Below are 26,070 nucleotides of genomic sequence, written 5' to 3' on the forward strand. Positions count from 1 at the left end.
CTGAAAGCATCACACCACAGTGATATATGTGCACCTATGTTTATAGCAGCACAATTTGTAATCGCCAGATCATGGAAACAACCCAAGTGTCCATCAACTGAGGAATGGATAAAAAAGTTGTGGTATTTCTATACAATGGAGTATTATTCAGCTATAAAGAAGGATCACATTGAGATATTTATCAATAAATGGGCGCAGCTTGAGACCATACTCATAAGTGAAATAAATCAATCTCGCATGTGTGAATACCGAATAGTTTCCCTAATGTAAGTAATGATTCAAATATATAAAAATATGTGGTAATCATGATTCCCCATTAGGTGGCCTTGGAGCCTTATAAAGTTTTCACTCATTAATTAGAAAGGCTTTATTCTGGGCTTCTTGATTTGAAAAATATTTGAAGCTAGAGTATATGAAGTTTTATCCAAATATTTCAAGGAAAAAGACACTATGGTAACTACTATTAAGTCAGGTTATATGGTGGTGAAGTACTAGGTTGTTGAAACAGTCATGCTGTGACCTCTATTGTTATATTGTTATGTCCTGTTTTATCTCAATCTCCCCCTTATTGTTTTAAAAAAATTAGTCATTTCTTATGTTTGTCTTAATTAAAGAAAAAATTCAAATAATTAGGATATATAAATAATAACTCTTTTTGATTTCCTATTAACTTGTTTTGAAGTCCTGTAGTACTCCCACGATCTTGTTTTGACTGATTAGACTCTGTTCCATTCTATATGGTAGTATCAAGTTTGAAGACATAGGCAACTACTTTGAAGACAATAAGATTCACTAAGATACCCATTCTGGTTTGACTATTGTCTTCTTTGGAAGTCCTGTAATGTTTACAATGCCTAAGTTGTATTGGTCTTGTTCTCTACTGTTTTGTCCAACTTTATAATATCTAATGAGATAGACAATTCTTTTTAAGGAAACAAGGGACAACGTTGATAACCATAGTTGATAAACTTGTACTGTGTTCTACACCATGTGCTATGTCTATCCTTGGTATTGACTGACAGCTTTGTTTTGCCATATTTGACTGTATTCTCCCCCCCCCCCTCCCCAAAAGTAATAAGCACTAAGGAGTAATGAAATCCAAAGTGTGTGAATTTTGTTGTAAAAAAGAGAGGGGAAGAAAAAAAAAAGAGCTCTAACGGATATAACAGCAAGTGTGTTTAGGGGTGTTAAATAGCTGACTGTATCAATGTTTGTGGATCATTGAACACAGCTGTTTGCAGTCTACCTGTTTGAATGTCCACCTTGTATTCTTTGATGCTGTGATTTGAGGAACTATTTTCAAGATGATAATATGTAATATACTAACAGGTGATTTCTTACTGTTATGTTTTTTTTTGTTTGTTTGTTTGTTTGCTTTGTTTTTGTTTTGTTTTGTTTTGTTTTGTTTTGTTTTGTAGTTCTGTATTACGTGTACCCTTACACCGCTTTGGTTTGTTTTGTGTTTTTCTCTTTTTCCTCTTAAAAAAAAAAAAAAAAAAAGAAACAAACACAGATACACACACAGAGAAACAGAGAGAGAGAGAAATAGAGTAAGAGAGAGAGAGAGAGAAAGAGAGAGAGAGACTGACAGACAGACAGAGACAGAACTTTGTCTGTGGCAATAATAGCTATAGCACACAAACCCTAGAATAGAAACACAAACCACCATGAACACTGGGTCAACCTATGCTCACATCACCCAACTCCTCACAACTGGCTTCTGAGGAACAATTTGAAGATGACTGACAGACAGAGGACAGTGTGTACAGGGAGAGTAGACAGGCAGGCATTTAGAGTTCTCAGCAGTGCAAGTCAAATTCCCGTGTGAAGAACATGCCTGCAGGTCTAACAGGAAGGGGAGAAAGACCACAAAGAAGCAAGTGATACAAACTGAAGACCACAATGGAAGTGGAGAAGGCCTTTGCCTGCATCAAAGTACATGAGATATGACCTGGACAACATTTGTCACCTCAAGAAACATCCACGGAAATCTCCAAATACCACATGCAAAGAAAAAAGGGAACAACACTGTTTAAATAAAAACACTGAGTTGGGGGGGGGGAGGTAAAACTCCAAGGTAGAGTATTTTCTAACACCAGAAGAACACAAGTATCTACTTTTAAAAAGCACAATATAGCACCAATAAAAACTTCCTGGGAACTGAAAAATTACATTAAAAATTCAGGCTACATGGATAATACACAATGCCTGTCAGATACACAGGCATGTTAGGAATGAACACAAGGGGTTTGAAGTAAAAGCCTACCATCACTCACACTGACAAGGAAACACATTTAAGTTCTAATGCACGAACTTAGCAAAACATGTATAAGTAAAAACACAATGACCAGCTACATCAATGCACATAATCCCCACATGTGAATCAGGTTCTTCAGGAATCCATTTACCAATTCCCAGCAATGACAATTTAAAAGCAGAAGAAGATGTTTAAAAGGACAAGTAGATTCTCCAGTTTATTTGGAGTCAAAAGACCCTGAGGAACAAAGCAAACACCAGTAGAGATGAAAGCGAAAGCTGTAAAAGAGTAGTGGTCAGGAGGACAGGAACAGGTCGGCTCCTGAGAATGGAGCCCAGAATCAGACCTCACAGACAGAGCTCAAGAAGGGGCCAGGGCCACTCCTGGAGAAAGCACAGTCTCTCATGAGAGGTGCTGGGACAGGTGGACAGGCAAAGCCCTTACAGGTTTGGCAACATTAAATGAGAATGGATTATAAATGTGGAGTGAAAACAAAAACTTTTCCCAAGAGAAAATCCAACACAGAAGCAAATCCATGTGAACAGTGTTGGGGCATCTGTCATCCAGAACAAAGAGCAGAGCCCACAAGAGAAAGAACAAGTGAGCTACACTGTGAGAACCTCTGCTCTCCTGAGATCACTCAAATGGGAGGCACACACTGGAAGGAAACCTTTGCAAACCATGGCAGGGATGATACACAGAGACTTGGTTGCTGTGATCTCGTGGAGAGGATAGATGGATTTGGGTAGGGACATGGTAGACTTCAGGCCAGGGAACTATCGTGTCTGACACTGGAACAGGACCTGTGTCAACAGACATCTTCCCAAAACCACAGGATGCACGCCACTGAAAGGGAACCTAATGGACACTATGGTCTTCAGTTACCAGTAACCATCACTGTGGCTCCTCTCTCACACTGAAGGAAATGCAGCAGCCTCTCCTGTGTCATGAGGGGAGAACTGATTCTGAGTGAGGTGCTGAAGTTTCTCAGGAGTACAGGATGGAGGGCCTACGCCAAACGAATGGGGGAGGATCCTTATCCTTCCTAATTGCATCCGTGCCTGTTCTCTTCCTGCACAGGACAGTGAGCAAGACCATATCATCTACTTTTCTGCACACCAGGAGACAGGAATTCAGGAAGGATGGAGTAGTCCGTCATACACAATTGGTACAGACAGCCATCAGGGTGGGGTATGGGAACCTTTTATACTTAGAGCAGTATGATTTTAATTCTAACCAGCTGACTCCTAACACATCCTCTTTTCAGCTTTAAAACTAGAAGGATGCAGCCTCTTCAAGTCACAGTCAGGTTTCCTCAGGGACAAAGGACCCTGGGATGCTGTGAGGCCCATGGTGGGGATGAATCCCCTGCATTCCCCTGCAGTAGTCCTAATCCTGCCACAGCTCTACATGGGACACAAGCACCAGAAGAGCTTGTCAAACACATTGCTTTGTGAGTGTAGTGTCCTGTGAGCTGGGAACTTTAAAGCCACTCAGTGTAATCAGGGCCTGAGGCCTCCTCACCTGGGTTGAGGTTGTGGCCCAGCTGCTCAGCCAGCCTGCAGCCCTTGGGCTGACCCTGGTGGTGGCAACAGCCTTGGCTGGTCTCAGGGTGATCTCTTCTGAGGAGGACCTCCAGACGCTCCTTAAGGAGCAGGGACACGTTTTTTCTTTCATTCAGCTTTTGAGCTAATTCCAAGAGATCTTGTTTTTGCTTCTGAATGAGGAGCATAGACAATCTAGGGTGGAGGGAAGCAGCGATGTGAGCCTTCAGAGTGGCAGGAGGCATTCAAAGGGCCCAGATAGAGGTTTTATCAGAAGACCTTGGGGGTCCCACAAGCAGAACTCAGGCCCCTATTTGGACAGACCCTGCATGAGAGGAAGGAAGGACAGCTCATTACAGGTGTCTCTTGTATCACTGAGTGCCCCTGTAGGATGCCTGAGCATCACCCTCACCCTCATGTCTTCTGTAATCCAAATGGGCATTTCCCTTCCTCTCCACAGAGACACAGCACCCTGTGCGGAGTGGGGGCGTATACCCAGCCCAGACACATATCCACATACAGCTCGGGTCCCTGGAGAAAATGCAATCAGAGCTCCAAGGCTCAGGAAGACTTGCTTCTTCTAAATGAAGGCAGAAAGTGCCATCACCATGCAGGAGGTGACTGGGAGGAAGAGGGACAAGAGGGGACAGCAACACTCCAAAGCTTGCCACCTCAATAATGCACATACACACTCACTGCCTTTGTGTATTTCTGTATTGTGTGATACTGACCTCAGTGCATTTCTAAAAGGAGAGGCTTCAGAGCACCCTGAGTGCAGGAGCTGACACCTCTTTCTCCCCTGAACATTTTCGGTAACAGGGATCTGGGCCTTGAGGTTCCTGCCCTCCCTGGCCCATGCCAGCTCATGGTTCTCACAGCCCAGCTGCCCCCTGCAGAGACTCACATGCCCTCCCCACATCTCCTTACCTCAGCTGCTCAGTCAGAGGCAACTTGGCAGCCGTGTTCTGCTCCTCTGTGTGAAGCCTCTCCCGGAGCACAGAATCATCATCATGTTTTCTCTCAATGCCTGAGAAGAGACACATGCACCTGCCTCAATGGGCAGCTGGACATGCACTGTGGGCATCGCCTGCAGAGGAGCCCACACCCACAACAAGGACAAGGACAGCTCAGCACCGGGCTATGGGCTTTTGCTTCCACATTTTGATTTTCTAGTTCCTTACACAGGTAATATGGAATAACTCCCATTTTACAGGTGAGGGGAGAGAAGCAAGCAGGCAAGGAAAAAAGACAAATGACTCAGGCGGAGGGATGTACAGTGAGAACTCACATCCCCACACTCTCAGTGAGCATCTGAGACCAAGGCAATGGCCAAGCCTGCAGGTCCCACTGCACACCCTTAGCTGCGCAGGAAGCAACACCAGCTTTGTTCTTGGATGAGAGCTCCAAGGGCCCTGGGCTGGGATTGCTGGGAGAAACAAGCTTCTCAAGATGAAAATCTCAGCCAGCCATGTGCATACAATGGAAGGCAGAACAGCACAAGGAGCTGACATTTACTGTAATGCAGGAGTTTAGGTAGACTAGAAAACCTCAGCTTCAGTGTGGGCCGGTACCAGGCCATGCTGCAAGGGTGTCACTGCAAGGAACTCATGAGCTCACTGTAACCCTGTGCAGGAGGGACTGGTACAGATCACAGCATGGGAGGCATCTGAGGGCCCAGAGCACCAGACCCCTGTGCTGCACTCCGGAACAGCACAGCACCCAGCTCCACACAGTTCCTCCACAGGGCCCGGGGTGGCTTTCTCCTTTCTCACCTTAGTATCCTCCAAAACACAATTAACTCTTATTGTAAAGATGACATTCATGAAGTACACAGTTGGCCTCCACCTGAACCTAAGCTGGTGACTTTCTTTACATGGTTCACTTTTGATTATTATCTGAGACCCTTTCAACTAGAAAAAAAAATACTCTACCATTGAATACTTGGAGAGATCACTGTGATTCAATATGGCAACTTCAGGGTCAGAGAGGGTGACATTCCCTCAGGTGACAGTACTGGAGCACAGTTCCCTGATACCCCAGTTACCTCAGCTTCTGCACAGGACAATGGCCCATTGCTCTGGACTGACTGCAGGAGGTGGCACCCTCACTGTGACCTTGGTGTGGACACCAGCTGGCACTCTCCTCTTCATGCCTTCTCTCACTGCAGTCTCACAGCTCAGAGCTCAAACCCTTGAGGTCGACTTGGACCTGCTGCCCAGTTCCCTTCCCAAGAGCTGTGGGCTCCTGGGGAGACAGATGGTTGCTACAGTCTGTTACCACAGATGCGCCCTTCCACTGAAAGCTCTCCTGGGCTCATAAGAGCCTGTGCCCCACCAAGCACGTTGTCCTCCTTGCCACAGAACTCTCCAGTCTCCATGGTGGCAATGATGGCTGCCACAACTTCAGTTAGAAGCAAAATCTATCTAAGTTCCTCTGAAACCTGTCGTTAGCACTGTTCCCTGCTTTTCCAGGTAAAACCAAAAACTGGGAATCCACAGAAGCTTCAGTGCAAGGTGGGGCCACTAGTCCCAGAACTGTAGGTCACTAGGGAGGCTATGTGTCTTGAGGATCTGACAGGGGACATGGAGGGCCCTCATCGAAATGGCCTAAGCTGTGCTGAGAAAAGCACATCATTCCATGCCCTCAATAGGATCTGGCAACTGGGTTGTTACACTGGTCCGACTCTAGTCCTCACTATAAACTGGGAGAAGCTGGTTCATGCTTGAGTCTCAGTATTCAGATAGGACACAAAATCCCACACTTTGTTTCTAGCAATGTGGGAAGGTAAATTTATTTTCATAAAGCAAAGAAAAAACCACTTTTTTAGACCATTTCAATTGTGCAGGAAAACAGAATCATTTATCATTTTGGTCAATGTGAACCTATAGAACTCACCATGTTTCTGCCCCTCGTTGGTCATGGAGCTGTGAGCTGCTCTGGGTCTCACAAAACCTGACTCACAGAGCTCAACCTGTGCCTCAGGATCTCCCATCCCAGAGCAAGTATCCTTTCTGAATGGGCCCACATTCACCTGAGCCCCGAGATCGGGGCTGAGCAGTACCACCATTGGCACCATGGAGAGTGTGGACTTCTGTACAAGGACTGTGGAGAAAACCAAACACAATGTGGGTTAAAATCCAAGACAAAGAAACAGCGTGGCGGTGCAGGCCTGTAATCCCCACACAGCCATCTGGGGCAGGAGGATCACTGAGAGTTCGAGGCCAGCCTGCGCCACATTTGGTATTCACAGAAAGCCTGAACTACATGCTGAGACCCTGATTGAAAAACTGAACTGAGAAGGAGAACAAAGTAAAGTGACACAAGGGAAACCAACCAGGTTGGCTCAGGCCAGTGGAAGGACAGGAGAACACCGAGTAACTCACTGTTGAGATAGAGTTGATCAACACACCCCACAAGATTTGTGACTTTTCTTGACAAAACAGGTCCTGAAGTGAAGTTCAGAACTGAACAAGTCCTGTCTGTGGCTCAGACAGACGCGAGGGAGCCAGTTGTGCCTGGCACACCAGGCAACAGTGGCAGTTACAGCAGAGAACTGGAAGGTGGGGGTCACGGAATGTCAGGAGCCCCCGCCTTCCAGCTGCTGATACACGAGGCCTCAGTCTCCTCAGAAAGAGGAGAGAACCTCCTGTTCACCCACCAGGCCCAAAGGCTGTGAGCCTTGGGCTGATCCCAACCACCTCTTTCCCCAAAACCCTACACCTGATTCTCAGTGTGCACTCTCTCTCCTGCATGTGTAACACTGTTGAAACACATCATTTCCACAGTGTACAGTTTCTTCTGCATGCTCTGCAAGTTACCTCTCCAGATCTCTATCTTTAAAGTAGTTTTAGGGATTTTGCCCAAATCCAAAGAGAAAAGCTACAGAAAGGAATGCAGACAAAACTATTAGAACATTATTCTCTGAATAATCCCTTATCATCATCATCATCAGTTTGCTTTTTTTTCTGAAACCAGGTTGCATTACACAGTTCAGGCTGTCCTTAAAATTTCTATGTAACTCAAACCAGTCTGAAACTCACAGAGGGCCCCCTGCCTCAGTCTCTGAAGTGCTAGGATTAGAATCACAAGTCAGCATTCCCAGTTCCAAAACCATGAAAATTTGTAGAACATAAAGCACCACAAAACACAAAGACATTACTAAATTAGAAGGGCTTTACTTTTGTGTTTACCTTAGTAATATAATCTGGCTACTACATATGCTTTGTGTTGGCTTCTTTCTAGTTGTGAAAGTTGTACACATTTCCTACAGGGAACTTTGATAACACAACCACTTGGCCTCCATAACCAGGTTGGGTTATGTTTGGTGGTTTTATTTTTTAATGCTGGGACACTGTAATTTCTGGATTTCTTTTTTAAAATTTTGTTTAAAGAAAGTCTAAACAAAACAAAATGGGTAGAAATAATACATACATTCAGAGAAAAAATAAACAGTAAGAAATCACTAGTTAATGTTTACATACTGTCCTTTTACATTTAAATAGTTGTTCAAGATACAAAAGTGGAACATATAAAGTGGGAATTCAAACAGTGAGACTGAAAACAGTTCTATTCAACCATCCAACAAAATTTAGTAACATGGTTGTCAATCCTATACACTTAAACATACATGCAGTTATCCATATATTCATTTATGTTGACATTAAACAAACTAAAGCAGGCTAAAGTCATTCTGAACAAAGAATAATAGTATTGCTGGATTTCACATCATGACACTCTGGGATCAGCACTGGGTACTGTAGTGTCTTTTTAAAAATTTTTTTATTTAAAGAAAGACTAAACAAAACACAAAATGGGTAGAAATAATACATACTTTTAAAGAAAAAACAAACAGTAAGAAATCACTAGTTGATGATTACAGATTGTCCTCTTACAAATAATTATTCAAGATACTAAAGTGGAGCATCTAAAGTGGGAATTCAAACAGTGAGACTGCATGCAGTTCTGTTCAACTATCCAAGAAAAACTTAGAAATATGGTTATCAATCCTATACACTTAAACATACATGCAGTTATCCATATCTACAATTAAGTTGAGATTGAATAAACCCAAGCAGGCTAATATCACTCTGAACAAAGAATAATACTACTGCTGGGTTTCACATTATGACACTTCAGCATCAGCACTGGGTTCTTTAGTGTCCCTTTTTCTTCAGAGTATCTGTTTATTTCATCATGTAGCATAAGGTCAGTTCTCATAAACTGTTCATAGATTCTACACATACAAGAGTCTCTAAATGTATTTCTATCCTTTCTGTATTAGAAGGAGAAACGAAAGAAAGCAAGACAAAACAAAACATTCCTATAATCACATGAAACAAAAAAGACATATAAGACCATGTACAAGGAGTTCTATCATAGTTCCTGTGTTGTCTCTTGTTATCTGCAATAGAATTGGCTATATCAGCAGATATAGTATAATTCAATATATCAGTATGTAACAGTATTAATAAAAACACAACTGTGTATATATTATAAAACTTCAAAAACAGGCAGTTATCAAGCCAGAATGTGTATCATAGAGTCTTTTCATTTTCAGTGTAGGTGCCTATATTCTCACACTTGGTACTATCAATCATATCAGTTTTGAATAAAATCTATTGATACCAAACAGCAATCAAACAAACCAGATTTAACTAAGATCAGTCATGATAAAACAGTATAAGTCATACAGGGTTCTACATTAAGATAATAGGAGATTTAAAATGATTACTGTGCTATATACTGATGTTTTGGGGATAGCTGTCTGTGCCCTCAAATCTACTGCAAGTAGACAAACTGGGACAGAATAAAATCTATCAAAACGAAACAAAACTAAACTAGAAAAATGAATCAAATCTATCTAAGCAGAGTGGTGCGAGTAATGTGGGTTTTAAATACTGATACACTATTAACAATATCTTCTGCCATCTTTTTAAGACTCTCCCTCCCCTTTCACTTCCCCAGGGTACACTGTGCATTTTGGGTCTGACCAAGACCCTTGGTTTTAAATTGGCAGGGGGCAACCTGCTTACCTACCTAAGTGGTTCTGAACCTTCTCTCTCCTGGACTTGATCTCTAATTGTATTCCTTTACCTATTAAATCTTTTCTTTCGAACCTATCCACAAATACTGGTCTAGTTGCCCCTATTACTCTCTGGTTCTCTGTCACATAGAGCATTGTTTGCTCATATTTGATTTTGAGTCCATGTATTCTTTTTCATGTTAATTATATTTCCTATAAATAGCATCTTGGTGGACCCTGCCTCCTGATCTTCTCCAGGTGTGGTTCTTTTTTTTTAATATAGTGTATCAAGGCCATCTATATTAGAGATTATAACCAACCTTCTCTGCCTCATTTCTGTTATGATCTTTTTTATTTACCATCACTTGTCTGCTTATCTTCTTCATTCTGTTTCTGCTCCATTCATTGAAGCCTGTCTGCCACTGTTCCTGGAAGCCTAGTACATTTCTCTCTCTCTAGAATGCCCTGAAGTATTCTCTGTAGAGTTGGACTGGTGGTTGCAAATTTCCCAAGTTCCTTTTTGTCTTGGAAGCATCTTGTTTCTCCATTAATTTCTTTTTTTTTTCAGAGATTGAAAATTTTTTAAAAATTTTATTTAAAGAAACAAAACAGTAAAAGGGTACAAGTAATACAGAATTTTAAAAAAATAAACAGTAAGAAATCACTAGTTAATACATTACATATTGTCATCTTAGAAATAGTTGTTCAAATTTCAAAATTAAGCATACAAAGTGGACATGCAAACAGCGAGACTGCAAACAGTTGTTTTCAATGACCCAACAAAAACTTAGTAATATGGTCATCTATCTTACGCACCTAAACACACTTGAAGTTATGCCCTTTAGAGCACTTTCTTTTCCTATCTTTTTTACAATAATAATTACACATTTGGGGTTTTATTACTCCCACAGTTCTTATTACTTTTATTTTTTGTGGAAGAGAATAAAACCAAATGTGACAAAACAAAGCAGCCAGTCAAAACAAAGGATGGACATAGTACACAATGTAAACACAGAATACAAGGTAATCAACAACGGTTAACATAATGCCTCTTACTACCTTTAAGAAGAATTGCCTATATCATCTGGTATAATAAAATTTAACAAAACAGTACAGAACAAAACCAATAAAATCAAAACATTGGAGACCTTACTGAATTTCAAAAGAAGATAGTAGTCAAACCAGAATGGCCATCGTAGTGAATCTTATTGCCTTCAAAGTAGTTGCCTATACGCTTAAAATTGATACTATCACACAGAACAGAATAGAGTAAAATCAGTCAAAACAAGATGGTGAGAGCAATAGAGGGCTTCAAATTGAGTTAATAGGAAATCAAAAAAGTTACTATAATATATCCCGCTAATTTTTTAAAAAAATTTTCCTTTAATTGAAAAAATAATAATAATAAAAAAAATAAATTTTTTAAAAAGGGGGAGATTGAGATAAAAGAGGAAATAACAACATAACAATACAGGTCAGAACAGAACAATTTAATCAACATAGCGTTTCACCACAAAATAACCCAACTTAATAGTAGCTACCAAAGTGTCTCTTTCCTTGAAATATTTGAGTATAACTTCATATACTATAGCATCAAACATATCAAGAAAGTGTGAAACCATTCAAGAGGATGAAAGTATTACAGGGCATTTGGAACCAGCTATCAGAAAATTAATGATGGTTTCTATATTATCTCTTTGCCTTTAAAAAAATTTTGTTTATATTATCACATATAATAAAATCCAATACGATACAACCTGATAAAAGCAATGGAGACAGAAGAATAACAGTTTGATGGGACTTCAAAACAAGATGATAATAAATCAGCACTAGCTATTATGATGCCTTGTTTTCTTCAAAACAGCTGTTCATATCATCACAGACAATAATATCAAACAGCCCAGAATAAAACCATTCCAGTTAATGAGTGAAAACTTTATAAGGCTTCAAAGCCATATAATGGGGAATCATTTCTCAGTCTAGCCTGAGACCACAACATAGCATTTAAATACACGTCATTAACAAAAGTGAATTGTCATTTTCATTGTCATCCTTAAAAAAAAAATCAGCTGCTCCATTTCTGTGAAATCTTCACAAAACATTTGTTTCCTTCAATAGCTCTAACTTGATCTTTTTTCTGTATTTCCAAAATACTTGTCTTACTCCTTTCCTCAGTACTCCATTTTTCTTCTTCCTCTTTGTTTACCCCTCATTAACCCATTACCTAGGATTATTATCAAGTGAACGAGCCTTGTTATATTCAGCCTCAAGATTTCTACTAGATTTGCAGAAAAAGAAAACTGGTATTTTTCATTTTTCTAAGCTATAACTGATTTCCTGTAAGATTTTAGGAATATTTAGATAGAAATTTCAAGGGAGGCAGTACCATCTTGACACAACCAAAGTGGGTCATCAATTTCTGTCTGAGGAAAATAATTATAAGATGCTAAAAAATGTGTGTTATGCTTTGATACACAGTACCTCTGATACTTCCTCACAAAAACAGGGCACAGAGAAGGGAAATTGAGAGCAGGAAATGAATTCTATTGTTTGAACATAGTAAATAATAAGAATAACGATTAGGAAGATTGATACACACTAGCCCCAAAATATGGAAATGGGAAAGCAGCAGAAAAATTAAAATCACTCCCAATTTCCCCATATCCTTGTCCACTGAAGCAGGATAGATCTATCTGGCCTTTACCTGAAGTCATAAGACCATTATGAAACAAGGACTTACAGGCTGTTTGGCTAAAAAGTATTGACTTCACCTAGGCCTGCAAATGCCCAACAGGTAACTAAAAGCAGGATAAAAACCTTAGTAGTTTTACCTTTATTCTGACTTGTCCTTTTTCCAAATCATTCTCCACTGCAGTTACCTTGGATTCCAGGAGCACATATGATAATACAAACATCTTGTGAGGAGAGTTGAAATTACCCATTAGGCAACACAACTTTCTTATTACTGATGGTCCTGAGACAGTGATTAAGCAGACTACATTTTGACCAAGACTGTTTAATTATGCATACTTCTCCCCCACCCTTTAGTAAGGACACCTGTCTGCTTGTCTTCCCAGTATGTATAGCTTTACTTATTTTAGTTTAGCTTATTTTTGTGGGGGCAGCGTGGCCAGAACTGATTATTTTGAATCCTTGGAATCAAGCTTCTAGCCTAGGACTCTGGTAGAAATGTAAGCGGTTCCCTCCTCATGTGGAAATAAAAGGAAAAATGGCGACGGCGATAATACTAAGAGAGCTCTTCAAAATAGATCACACGACCATTAGGCAGCAGGGCTTAGGCATGACTTCAGCTGCTGCCCACGAATATTAACTTTGGTTACATTCTTACTACAAACATGTAGAACAGATTATATGATGCCAGAGACTTGAGATGTGAATCAACAGAGTGTCAGACTTGGGAAATTTTTGCTGAGTATATATACATTCTTTTGAAGGCCTTGACTCATAGCAACGATTTTCAATGATTTCCAACAGAAAGCAAAATAATTATTACTGCCTTATAATTAATGTGCTGGGAACTGTGGTACAAGACTATAATTACAGTGCTCTGGGAGAATGGGGTAGAAGAATCCCAAGTTCAAGCCCAGCCTAGGCAACTTAGTGACATATAGAGACTGTCAAAAAATATCAGTGGAGCTGGGGATTTAGCTCAACAGGGTAAGTGCCTGCCTGGCCAACATTAGGTCGTGAGTTTGATCCCCATAACAACAACCAAAAAACTATATATATATATATATATATATATATATATATATATATATAAAATCAGTGGAGATAGGGGTGGGGTAGGGATTGTAGCTCAGTGCAAAAACCAGGAATTCAATCCCTGGTACCACATTAAACAAATGAATGTTATTTGTTCAATATAAGCTTCCATTTTCCCTGCCTTCTTTGAAACAATGATTTAAAGCAATTTGAATTTGTGTTTCCTGAGGTTCAATCTTTAACAGCCTCTAAATAAAGTCCCTTTTACATTTGGAGTTTCTGAGTTTGGACTGAGTAACAGTAGAAAAAGAGAATATCTGCTCTTGGAAGAAGAACACAAGAAAGGGGTCTGAACAAACAGCTCCGATGTTTCTCCTAACTTGTTATCATTAGAACATACCCCTTTGTTCACCTGCCATGTTTCTTCATAACTGCTCATTCTCTATCAAACCTACTATGAGAAAAAGTTAGATTTACTTGTTCTTTTGGGTCTCCCTTTTTTTTGGGGAGAGGGTACCAGGATTGGACTCACAACCTTGTGTTTGCCAGGCAGGTGCTTATGCCACTGATCTACATGCCCAGCCCTGGGTCTCTATTTCTTGTATGATTTTGTTTTGTAAATCTATCTTCTCATATATAGGCTTCAGTCATAAATCTAGAATGGATATAGAAATATCTACTTTTCCTCCTCTATAAGATTTAAGACTGTTTAAAACAAAGCTATCCTGATACTTGTGAACATGGTAAGAAAGACTTTGGTCAAGACTATGGTAGTAGGGGTAATGCGGTACTGCAAAGACATCTGAGGATTTATAAGCAAAAGACAGCGTGAGGGGTTATTAGATGGGAATTTCTAAAAGGAGAGATAAAACATAGAGAAATTCTTGCTAAGCTGACCTAATTGGTAAAGATAGGCCAAAAACTTGTACTACAAAGGTGAGGGATGAGAAATTTGATCAAATGTCAAGAGTGAGAGGGATACTTGCTAAACTCACTTAGCAGAATTCTTCCTAAAACTGAGCTAGGCAGGTCAAGGATAGGACAAGGACAAGGTCCCAGAGTCTACCTTGAGACTAGCACCCAGCTCATAGCAGTGTGGGTCTTGGTCCCTCTCTGGTGTTGTGCTGGCCTTGGTGGACTGTAAGTTCAGGCTGTGACACAGCCTTCAGTATTGGTGACCACAGGCATGGTCCTGGAGCCTGGGGCTAGTCTCTCCATGCTGATTATGACCTGAGCTGAGCAAAATCCCAGGACTTGACTCTAGGCCAGTAACTGCGTGAGGCATTTGGGCATACCCCAGCCCCAAAGAAAGGCTTGCAGGAAAGCACTACCCTTATTAGGCCCTCCCCTAGTTCATGTGGAAACAACACACTAGTTACAGACTTGGAACAAACTTGGGCTAGGATTGCCCCTAGTGCTAAAGGAGTGACAAGCTATTAACAATGGAATCAAGGCAAACCTGGATTTAGGGTGCCATCTAGTGCTGAAATAGTGGAAGTTATTACAGGTTTAGAGAACTAAGCAGGAAACTATCTTGTGAAGGTCAAGTGCAAGCTTGCTGCTTTGGGAAGCAAACGCCCTTAAATTTTCCTTTCTCATGGTAATCACAGCAATATTGCTGTACTCTTACGGCTAGCCACTACCTTGTGGCTTAGTGTGGTTCCAGTGAATTGGTACTAAAGCAGGCCCACTAAGGAATATATATCTTTATCTATATATCTATATATAGTACAGATTGGGGTCAGAATCATAAATGGAAGTGGAGCTTTCTAGCCCTTTAAGACTGATAAGCAGCAGCTGAAAAGGACCAGGAAGCTAAACAAATGTGACTGCATGCAGTCTATCACCTAAGCTAGGACTTTCCTGGGCCATGGAAAGTCCTTGCTTAGGTGATAGACTGCATGGGTCCTGCTGTGCTCCTCTAGCTAGAGCAATTGGTTGTCTTGCCCTCTGAGTTGGCTACTCAAAGGGAACTAGAAGCCCAAACATATAACATAGCTTGGCATCAGCCTGTCCTTTGTTGTTCACTGAACTAATCTGTTCAAAGCAAACTCCTGCCCATAGAACGACCTGTTCTGTGGAACCTGAATTTGGTGAACAATGAAGCCAAGAGTCTCTCCAGTCAGCTCCAGCCCCAAACACCTCCAGTACAAAAGTGAACAGTACAAAAGAAAGGTGTAAAAAACCTTCAGCTTTGCTTTCCTTGAGGCATGCACAGTCTAAGGTGTGAAAAGCAGTAGAGACTGGCAAAGGTAGTGAATATCCACTCTTGTACACGTTTAACCACCTCAGAGCAGATGATTATTTCATTTTCATTAATTTGCTGATTAGTTCACATACATATTAAATTTTCTTTTTATACTTTCATGCCTTTAGTACTTTTACTGTTTTCTTCTAATAGTTAAATCAACATTCTTTTACTTTCATTGTATTTATTTGTTATTTAAAATTTTTGATTTTTGTTGTTTTTTCAGGGGAGAGATATAGAGAGAGAAAGAGAGATTGATTGATTGATTGATTGATTGACTGATTGATTCTAGGCCACAACTGAGCTAGCAAGCTGATGTTTATTGTTTTATTTTGTTTTGAGACAGGGTCTCTTAGGATTTTCCATAATGACCTTGAACTCATGCCTTGCCTTGGCCTCTTGGGTGGCCTTCACTTTCCACCGTTCTTCTGATTTCTTGTTTAGTTTTTTGAATATTCTAAATTCTAAATTTCCTTAGCTGGGTGTGGTAGTGCATTCCTATAGTCCTAGCAGGAGGATTGCCACAAGTTTGAGGCCAGCCTTGGCTATGTAGACCCTGACTCAACAAAAAATGGCTTTATTTCTTTTTCTTTGCTTTCCTTCTGCCACTTTCTTCTCTTAATTAGAAACAATTTCATCGCTATTTAAAATGTATTATTTCTGCCCTTACCATTTATCATGAATTAAGAACTGGTTGTCAACTTAATGTCAGCTGGATCACATCAGCATGGTGCTGAGTGTAGATGTTCTACCTGAGGAAAGCTGCCAGCATACATAGAGATGTGGAGAAGGAGAAGATAGGACTTAAGGTGTGGAGGCATTGTGGGTTCTCCTACATGTTGCTGTTTGAGCCATTGACTTTCCTGGAGAAGCTCTGGTCCTCACATCAAGCACTGCTTCCTGGCTCTGGAGGGGAAGACATGTGCTGCTTGGTGTCCAGGATAAACTTATCATGCTGGCTTCCTTGCATGTACTCAACTGTGCTTATCGTCCGAGGAGCTCAGAGCCTCCATGTCACTGAGGATGGCTGTGATGCTTTTTAGGTCAGCCCTGGTCTCTGTTATGAGTGTGACTTCTTGGGTCCTGAGTAGAACCCTCGTCCCACCAGCACAGCTCCTTCACTCCATTGGCATGGACATTCTGGCTTCCACTGCTGACCTTTGGGCCTTCCCAGCACGGATCCGTAAGATACTGGCATGAGTCCTTCTTGTGAGTTCTGGACCTCCAACAGGACGCGTGGAAGGCACTGTCATGATCTTTGGGTCTTCATCTGGACTCATGTGGGACATTGTTGTGGGATTCAGGCTCTTGGCTAAATATTCTTTGTCTTTGGTGTTGTGGATAGATTTCCTGCATTTTCTTGTGTTAATTCCTGGTGACCATTATAAAAAATAATATTATAAACTCCATGTCCTGATTCTTATTGATCTCTGTACAACCCTGACTATAACACCATTCCTATAGATGCTGTTAGGATGTCACAGCTGGAACTTGGATTTTTTCCTTGCTGTATCTGGTTCACTGCTATTTGTTGTTGTTACTGCTAATCATTTCACTCTTTCTACATGGTTCTAGAGATCAAGCATAACAGTTTTAAGTACCTTGAATAAACATGCTGCTCCTGAGCTACTCTCTAAGCACAGCTCAAAAGCAGCACACTTTGGTTCTATGTGCAACCCAGTCCCATTCAAACTTCAGCAAACACTTAACTCAGAGAATAGGGAAATAAAACCCCCAAACCAATGGCCAGATTCAAAGTGGATATGAAGTTGGGGAGAAAGTGTCTGAAGAGCTGATCATGGACCTCAACACAATATGGCGACAGAAAAAACAAGGTTGTAGAAACTGCACATATGAGAGGAGTCAGCAAATATCAGTCCTACATCCTTTTGGAATGCACATTATTGACAAGATTAGAGTAGTAATTGCAGAGGGCATGGCATATATACTCTAGTAACTATAATTTCCAGGTCCAAGAGAAAGACCTCACTCACACTTATACATAGAAAGCAGGATCCTCAGGTTCCAACAAAGTGTGTCCTGCATCAAAATACACTAATCACCACCAAATAAGCAACAAGGGAAACTATTCTATGAAATCCACTTGGAAATACACTCAACAATTCACAATAACTGAATATCTAAGAACACATCATCAAAAACAAGCTGTTTCCTAAAAACAACCTCACATAAAGATAGAAGATATCTCCAAACAACACTATGCTAATTACAACACATAAACACAAGAAAATTAAAAGGCAAATTATGACTCCAAAAGTTCACAATTCCATAGCAAATGACTCCAGCGTATTAAGTCATATGAAATATCAGATAAAGAATTCAAAAGAATGGTTTCTAAAAATACCAATGATAACTGGGGCTGGTGGAACATGCCTATAATTCCAGCAATTGGGAGGCTGAAGCAGGATTGTCATGAGTTCAATCTGATGTACATAGCTCAAGGACAGTCTGGATCACATAAGAAGACCCTGCACAAACAAACAAACAAAAAATACCAATGAATTCCAAGAAGCTATAGAAAAACAAATCAATAGTTTAAGGAAAACAATACACATTATAAATGAGAAATTCCATACAAGGATAGAGGTTTTGAGATAGAACCAAACAGACGTTTATTTTATGATGCTACCACTTAGTGCTCAAGTTTGAAAAACAAAGCCAAGGAAGCATATATGGTTTTTTTTATCTCTCTTCCTAAACTTTTCTGAAAGAAGCTAATATTTTAAGCTTTGCAACAGGGCCAGGACCAAAGTGAAGCGCACGAGATACAGTTGTTTCATGCCAAGCCAACTATGAGCCTTAGGCTGTAGAGGAGGAAAAATATTTTTCCTTTTACTCTTTCTAGGTTCATGGCTGAGGCCCTATAAAGAATGACAGATTAACAAGAGAAAAACATTAAATTTATTTAGTATGTTTTTTTTGATTAACAAGAGAAAAGCAGTAAATGTATTCACAGGGAAGGTATCATAATAAAGGCTCAAAGACAGTAATTCTTGAGTTGTTTTATGATAACAGGTTTGATGAATAGTGGACATTCATAGAGACAGGGTAGGACAAAGACGATGACCGACCTATTGACAATAAATTAGAGGAAGTCTAGCAAAGTGTTTTTGTTCAGATTCTTGGTGTGTGCCTTTCAAGTTGAGGATGCCTGTTTCTTCTACATACAAAGGGCACTTCTTGTACAAAGTCTTATGATCTACTTTTGGGACAAAGGGTCTGGAGAAGATTGGAGTGAGCTGCTGTTTCTGCCTTTTTCCCAAATTCCTTCAGATTAAAATATACAGTATTCTAAGGGGCTACATTTTAGGTTAGCATGTTCTGAGCTCTATCTCTATCAAGGAAAATAATCAGTAATACTGATCTTGTCTGTTTAACTGATTTTCTTCTTATCTTCTTATGGTTTTAAAATATACAGATGGTCCCGTGTGTGATGATTCATTTATGATTTTTTCCACTTGTGAATACAACACACATTTAGTAAAATCTGTGCTTTCAATTTTGATCAATAGGTTATATGAGCCATCTAAGACTTTATTATAAAATAGGCATTGTGTTAAATTATTTTGTCCCATTGTAGGTTGTGCATGTGCTCTACACATGTTTAAGGAAGACAGATTGGGTAAGCTACGATATTCAGTAGGTTAGGTGTATTAAATGCACTTTTGACTTATAACTTTTTAAATTTATGATAGGTTTATAAGAGTTTCACTCTAGTCGTGGCCTTGTTTTGTAAACCATACTATCTCTGTGACTTTTCCATTGTAGAAAGGAAGCAGCCACAAACTACGTAAATAAATAAATGTGGCAGTGCCTAATAAACATTCAATAAGACTGAAGTGTGAACTTCATATTATTTTCATGTGTTGAAAATTATTCAACTTGGGGCTGGGGATTTAGCTCAGCGGCATAAGCACCTGCCTTGCAAGCAGGCGATCGTGAGTTCAATCCCGGGTATCGATAAAAAAAAAAAAAAAGCAAGAAAATTATTCAACTTTTCATGTTTTTAACTATTAAAATGCAAAGCCTATTCTTAGCTTTGAGGAGATACAAAAACCAGACTTTGAGTAAACAGGCTGCAATTTGATTCATGCCCTTGCTTCACTAATGTAAATAATCAGAAAGAAAGTTATACAGCTAGCCTTTTTGTGCTTAAAGAAGCACAACCTTTGAAGTTATCATCACAAGGACAGGAAATTAGGAAAAATTATAAAAAACTTTGAGATTACAAAAAAAGTATTGTTTTTCCATGAAATGCTAGGTGTTGTTTAAATCACTGTACCTTATTATTAGTTCCTTTTGTTGCTTTTGAGCTATTTTACTACTTTATTTAGTTGAAGTAAACACCTAGTAATGCCAATTACTTTTGCTGGTGAAGACACAATTGATTATTTCCCTATGGAGTTCAACCATTTTGCATCTATTAAGTTCATTTCACACTCCTGAGTGACTCTGTTTCTACCTTGTCTTTGGAATTTCCTTGGATTAGCTACCTATCCTTTCTCCTATCAGTATATTCTTTATACATCTTTTACTTTACAAAATAATTGTATCTTTTTGAAAGGGTTGTGCTTTCATAGTGGGTTAAAACATGCATAAATTATTGTAGAAGTCTATTTCCATACCCAATGAGGATAGCTCTTTAATAATTCATTCAACGTTTACCGAGAACTAGCCATTTGGCAGGGTGTTGGGGATACAACCATGAATAAGACCAGTTCTCTCCTCCCAGAGCACACAATCCAGTGAACTTTCTGTCCCTTTCTATTGATGTATCCATTTACTCAATCTTATTCAATATTTATATTTAACAAATATACTATTAGTACTATAGCTTAGTCACGCTTGAGTTGAACAAACTTTTCCAGTTTGGTTTCAGAATTTACAGACATGTTTAACAGTGTTGCTATGGGAAAACATGTTATATGTTTCAAGCAAATTCAGAGATTATATAAAAAAGTTAGTAATATTTCCTCAGCTTTTTCAAATAGAAGCAAATTGTTCTCCTATTTCCTAATCACCACCAAGTTTAGTAGCAACTTGCAAATGACTTTTTAATCACTTGGTATATTAATGTTCTCTAGAGGAACAGATTTGATATAAAACATATGTATGATCATACAAGATATTTAAGAGGTAGGCTTACAGCATCAGAATCTGAAGAATCCTAATGGCTCTGCCAGATCAGAGACCAAAGAATTCATACTGGCTATCTGCAGAGTGGAGAGTCAGAGTTCCAGTAGCAGTCAAGGTCAAATGCCTCAAAACTTGCGGCAGTCACCAGTGTGAGTCTGTTAGAAGACTTGAATCTGTGTTAGAAGCCAGCAGTAACTGGAAACCAGTGTCCAAAGGCAGTGGTAAAGAACAGCACTTCCCCAAAGAAAATGGACGATTTCCTTCTTTTTCTTTTTATTCTGTTCAGGTTATAAGCTTCAGTTCATGGCCTGCCTGTCAACCACCCACAGACATACCCAGAGCTTTACTAATCCACTAGGAGGTTCTTACTTAAGTCAAGATGACGTATCCCAATTAATAATCACATGCTGTTTCTGTACTGGAAGCTGCCTATATGGGTACATGGATTACTCATACTTTTCCAGTGATGCCATTGCTGAAAAGGTTTATAATTCTTCATTTGCCTTGAAATGTAAAAGTTCACTATTGTGAAAATGTAGTAGGTTTTCATTTACTTAAGGAGGATTTAATTATAAAAAGAGTCAAACGTCTTTTGGAAAGAATTTTAGTTTCATTGTATAGATATGAGACTAAGGCTCCAAAAATAATAGGCTTTTGATGAGCTTCTTAACACCTGCATTCAGTCTTCTGCCAAAGTAAAGATCATTCAAAAGCCTTGTAGCATTTTGAAGTAATATAAAATATTACATACAGCATACTAAATGAATTTTTCACTGAGAATGAATTTCTCCTGGTTTCTGTTCCTCTGCCTCATTTATCAGTGCAAATTGCCGTTAAGGATATAAACATCCTATTTTCCAGAGTTTATACATAATTATGTATGTATTACCCATTTAAAAACCTAGTAGCGTGACATATTTGTCTACAATTTTCTTTCATGCATAACTATTTTCTAGAAGTATCTGTAGTCAGAATGTAAGATTGACTTCTTTTATTTTAAAGGTTGTTCAGTTTTTGTGGTTCATGATTTATTCAATCATTCTCCAACTAATATTCATTTACTGTTTCAATCTATTGCTATAGCAAAAGCAAAACAAAAAAATGTTTCAGGGGTATCATTGCATTTATATAATTTGTATCTTTTGCTACTATCTCTGGATAGATTCTGGAGAAAAAGATAAACATTTTTAACTTTAATAGTTAATTATTAAATATTAACTATTGGGGCTGGGGATTTAACTTAGTGGCATAAGCACCTGCCTTGCAAGCAGGCGGTCATGAGTTCAATCCCTGGTACCGATAAAAAAAAAAAAAAAGAAAATGTTAAGTAAATATTAATTATTTAATAGGAAATTATTACTTATCAAGGTGTATCAGTTTCCACATGCTCAGGAACATTTAATTATATGAATCTTTTAAATTTGGCAATGTATTGGGTGAAAACAGAATTCCATTATTGTGGTAATGTGCATTTTCCTCAATGCTATTTTTTCTGTGTTCTCCAGAGATTCATATGCAAAGTAATTAGGTCGTGTACGTGCTGTCTCTGAAGGGATTAATGCTCCTCTCACAAAATGAGTTAGCTCTTGGGAGACAAGGCTGTTATCACATCACGTGCCTAGTTTTTTTCTTTGTTCTTTTTTTTATGTGCTCATTTCTTTTTCTGATTTTCTCCTATGCTGTGAGGAAGCCAAAGGAGCCCTTGCTGGAGGCTAAATAATGGACACCACATCATGGTCTTTCAGCTTCCAAACCTGTGAGCTAAAATCTCCTTTATTTCATGTACTTCCTAGTCTCAGATTTGTTTTTTTCCTGGTATCAGAAAACCAACTAATATACTCACAAACAGTAAAGGTTAACAAATTTTCATGTTTTTGCTAATGATTTTATGTTTTGCTTTAAATTCATATTTCTATTAGATTTTATTAATTTCTAGAAATCTTTTAAATATGAATGCCATTAACTCATTATATTTATGTCCTCTACTTTTTGTCAGTCTTTAAAATGTGTTCATGTGCCACTAGCTATATGAAAATATACATTTCACTGGGCATAGTGGCATACGCCTGCAATCCCAGTACTCGGGAGGCTGAGGTAGAAGGTTTGCTGTGAGTTCAAGGCCAGCCTGGGCTACAAGGTGAGTTCAAGTCCAGCCTGCACCATATACTGAAACCCCTGCCTCAAAAAAGACAAAATAAATAAATAAATAAATAAATAAATAAATAAATAAATAAAATGCGACTTTCCTCAGGAGAGATTTAGTTTACTTGGATTGCTTAGAAGGCTGTTTTTTCGTTTTTCTTTTAACAATGATTAATGTTTGAAAAAGGATAAAAACTCCTCCAGCCTATAAATCAAAACAAGAAATCTTATTTTTAAGTGAAAAACTACTTAAAACTACAAACCAGTTTAAGTAACAAATATGAACATAAAAACCTAAATAATTAAAAAAGATTGGAGTTTCATATTAAAGTAATACAATATGGTAAGTGCCAATCTCACCATAACATTGTATCCAATTCCCACAGTTGGTTTTCAAAATAAAGAAAACAGAAATGTAACATAAAAATATCTCAAACATCCAAAATCATATTCAATTTAGGAAGCACCAGAGTTATTATTATTGTTGGCTGGGATTGAACCCAGGACCTTGCTAGGCAAGCACTCCACCATTGAGCTATCATCTCAATACAGAATTATTAACTTTTAAAAATTTCAGGTACATTCTAATTTTGGTGCTTCGTTGCTATTACTTGATATTGTTTTGGTAATTTTATACAAATAAGATACATACATAAAGAAAATTTACTTATATTGGAAAAGAATTAAATTAGATAATCATTTAACTGAAGCTAGATGATTTGCTGCCTAAGTAGTTTCATTCAAACTAAGAGCCAAGCTCAACATGGTGGTGCATGCCTATCCCAGTACTCCAGAGGCTGAGGCAAGAGGCAGGAGGATCCCTGCAAGTTCAAGTCTAGCTACAAAGTAAGTTCAAGGCCAGCCTGAATTGCATAGTGAAACCCTGCCTGAAAAAGAAAAAAAACAAAACAAAACATTCAAAAACCAAATTCATTAAACTGGCTTGTAATAAAATAATTATACAATAAACATTACATTTATACATACATACTTGGAATTACCAACTCAAAGACATAATAGAAAAAAGTCAATTACAGTAACATAAACACTCAATTAACTAGATATAAAGAATGAAAAATGTCTTGGAAAGTATATTACTAAGGGACATACAAAAGTGAATTTGAGTAAATGTAGAAACATATCACATTCCCCAAAGAAATAGTCCTATTCAAATTATGCTTATTTCTACAAATTAATTTATCAATTCAATTTAGCACTAATCCAAGTCCGAATAAGACACTAACAAAATAATTTTAATCATTTTGAGACTTTAATGAACTGAATTCTGAATACTTGAAAAAATCAATAATGCAGATAATTACAATTAATAAAATAGTGTAGCATTAACATAGAGCAAAATAGACATTTCCATAAATTTGATATATAATAAAGGTTTAATGCTTTGATTTGAAAAAAATATTTTTCCCTCAGTATAACTCTTGCCTTAGAGTTTGGCTCAGGTGTCCAGAGAGCTTTATCAGAACAGTAATAACTACATAAAAATATTTAGGCAATCTATAAAACCGCTAGAAGGTAATATAGGAGTATATTTTCATGATCTGGAAGTCGGGAAGGACTTTTAATCAAGATACAAGATAACACTAATTAAAATATCAACAGACTAATGTAGCATAGTAATCTAATTACAATTCACAACATTCATTCATCAGAAGACACCATGACATGAGTGAAAAAGCAATTTCCAAATACGTAGATCATTCAGGTCCTGCTTGGGCCCCATACAGTGACATCCAGATAACTGGGAGCCGCCATGTGTTGAGTACTGTGAACTGAAGGCCTGCATAGCAAAATACACCAAGTTGTGCGCTTCAGTACTTTTTGCAGAACATGGTAGGGTCCCAACCAGAGACACCAAGAAGCCAGGGAGCTTTGGTGTGCCACAAGGCATGAGCTGAATGCCTTCCCAGTGTACTCTCCCCCTGGTTCTGACCCCTGTCCTGCTGACCCTCCACCTGGTACTAACCCCCCCTGTTGCTGACCCCCTTCCTGGTGACCCACTTCCAGGTGACCGCCCTCCTGCTTCTCGACTTCATGATGCTGATTCCCCCCTCCCCCGCCCCAGTGCTGAACCTCCCCAGTGCTGACGCATCCCTGGTGCTCCCCCGCCCCCCCCCCGACTCCCCACCTGTTGCTGATTCCCTCTTGGTGATGACCACCTCCTGCTTCTCACCTTCACAGGGCTGACTCACACCCCCCCTCCCGCTGACTCACCCCCCTCCGCCCCCCTACCCCGTGCTGACCCCCACCTGGTGCTGACGCCCCCCTGGTGGTGACGCCCCTCCTGCTGACCCCAGCCCTGGTACTGACAATTGGTGATTTAAAATGTTTTTAAAAAGAATCAGGAGTAAGTTCAAGAGATCTTTGGTGCACCATGCCGAGTACAGTGAATGACGGTATATTATATACATGACAATTGATGTGAGCAGATTTTCAGTGCTCTCGCCTTTCAAGCAATGTGAGAAAACATATTTATTGAAAACAATATTTTTTCCATAATATATTTTTCTTTTTCCTTTTTTGAAATTATTATGCCAAAAGATTATACACATGCACATTTACTTGCATGTATGTTTGGATTTTTCTTAAATAAATAATGTAATGTTTAATCAATTGAGTTGTAACATATTATATTAAATGTTTTAGATTATTTATTATTCTATAATTTGTAATATATGCATATTTTGCAATATTTAAATAATCTAAATTGTATTCATTCTAGTAAATGAGCGTAATAGTGGGGATTTTCCCATTATTAATCAGAAGCAATTACATAATGAAATCATGTAATAAACCTAGGTATGTCATATATTATTTATCCCATAAATGTGTTCCTTTTCTTAGAGTCTTAGTATATTGCAGTGGAGACGATTCATAAGCATGAGGTGGCGCGTGCCGGCCACAGGCGGCTGGCCACAGGAGTGAGTGGCGGCGACAGCAACACGACACAGGCTTG

General features: G+C 39.0%; 1 protein-coding gene across 8 annotated transcripts in view; it reads right to left on the bottom strand.

Moving 5' to 3' along the window:
• Positions 1–25,137, bottom strand: part of LOC134475162 (neuroblastoma breakpoint family member 12-like) — a 44,964-nt gene extending 19,827 nt beyond the window's left edge. For 2 of the 8 annotated variants that reach the window (XR_010046154.1, XR_010046155.1), the window contains exons 1-4: positions 18,163–25,132; positions 6,697–6,903; positions 4,729–4,828; positions 3,782–3,996 (exon numbers count right to left, since the gene is read on the bottom strand). Coding sequence is in view for 4 of the 8 variants with exons in the window: in XM_063244584.1 (XP_063100654.1) it covers positions 3,782–3,996; positions 4,729–4,828; positions 6,697–6,903; positions 18,163–18,232 (592 nt within the window). In the remaining 4 variants the exon portion in view is untranslated. Of the gene's footprint in view, positions 1–3,781; positions 3,997–4,728; positions 4,829–6,696; positions 6,904–18,162 lie in introns of those variants that run through there. The other 6 variants (XR_010046153.1, XM_063244585.1, XM_063244584.1 and 3 more) reach the window with 5 other exon arrangements.
• Positions 25,138–26,070: the final 933 nt, after the last annotated feature.

The sequence above is a fragment of the Cavia porcellus genome, unplaced genomic scaffold (genome assembly GCF_034190915.1).
Source record: "Cavia porcellus strain 051 isolate PalLab524CR breed Dunkin Hartley unplaced genomic scaffold, mCavPor4.1 scaffold_295, whole genome shotgun sequence".
Classification (NCBI taxonomy): Eukaryota; Metazoa; Chordata; class Mammalia; order Rodentia; family Caviidae; genus Cavia; species Cavia porcellus.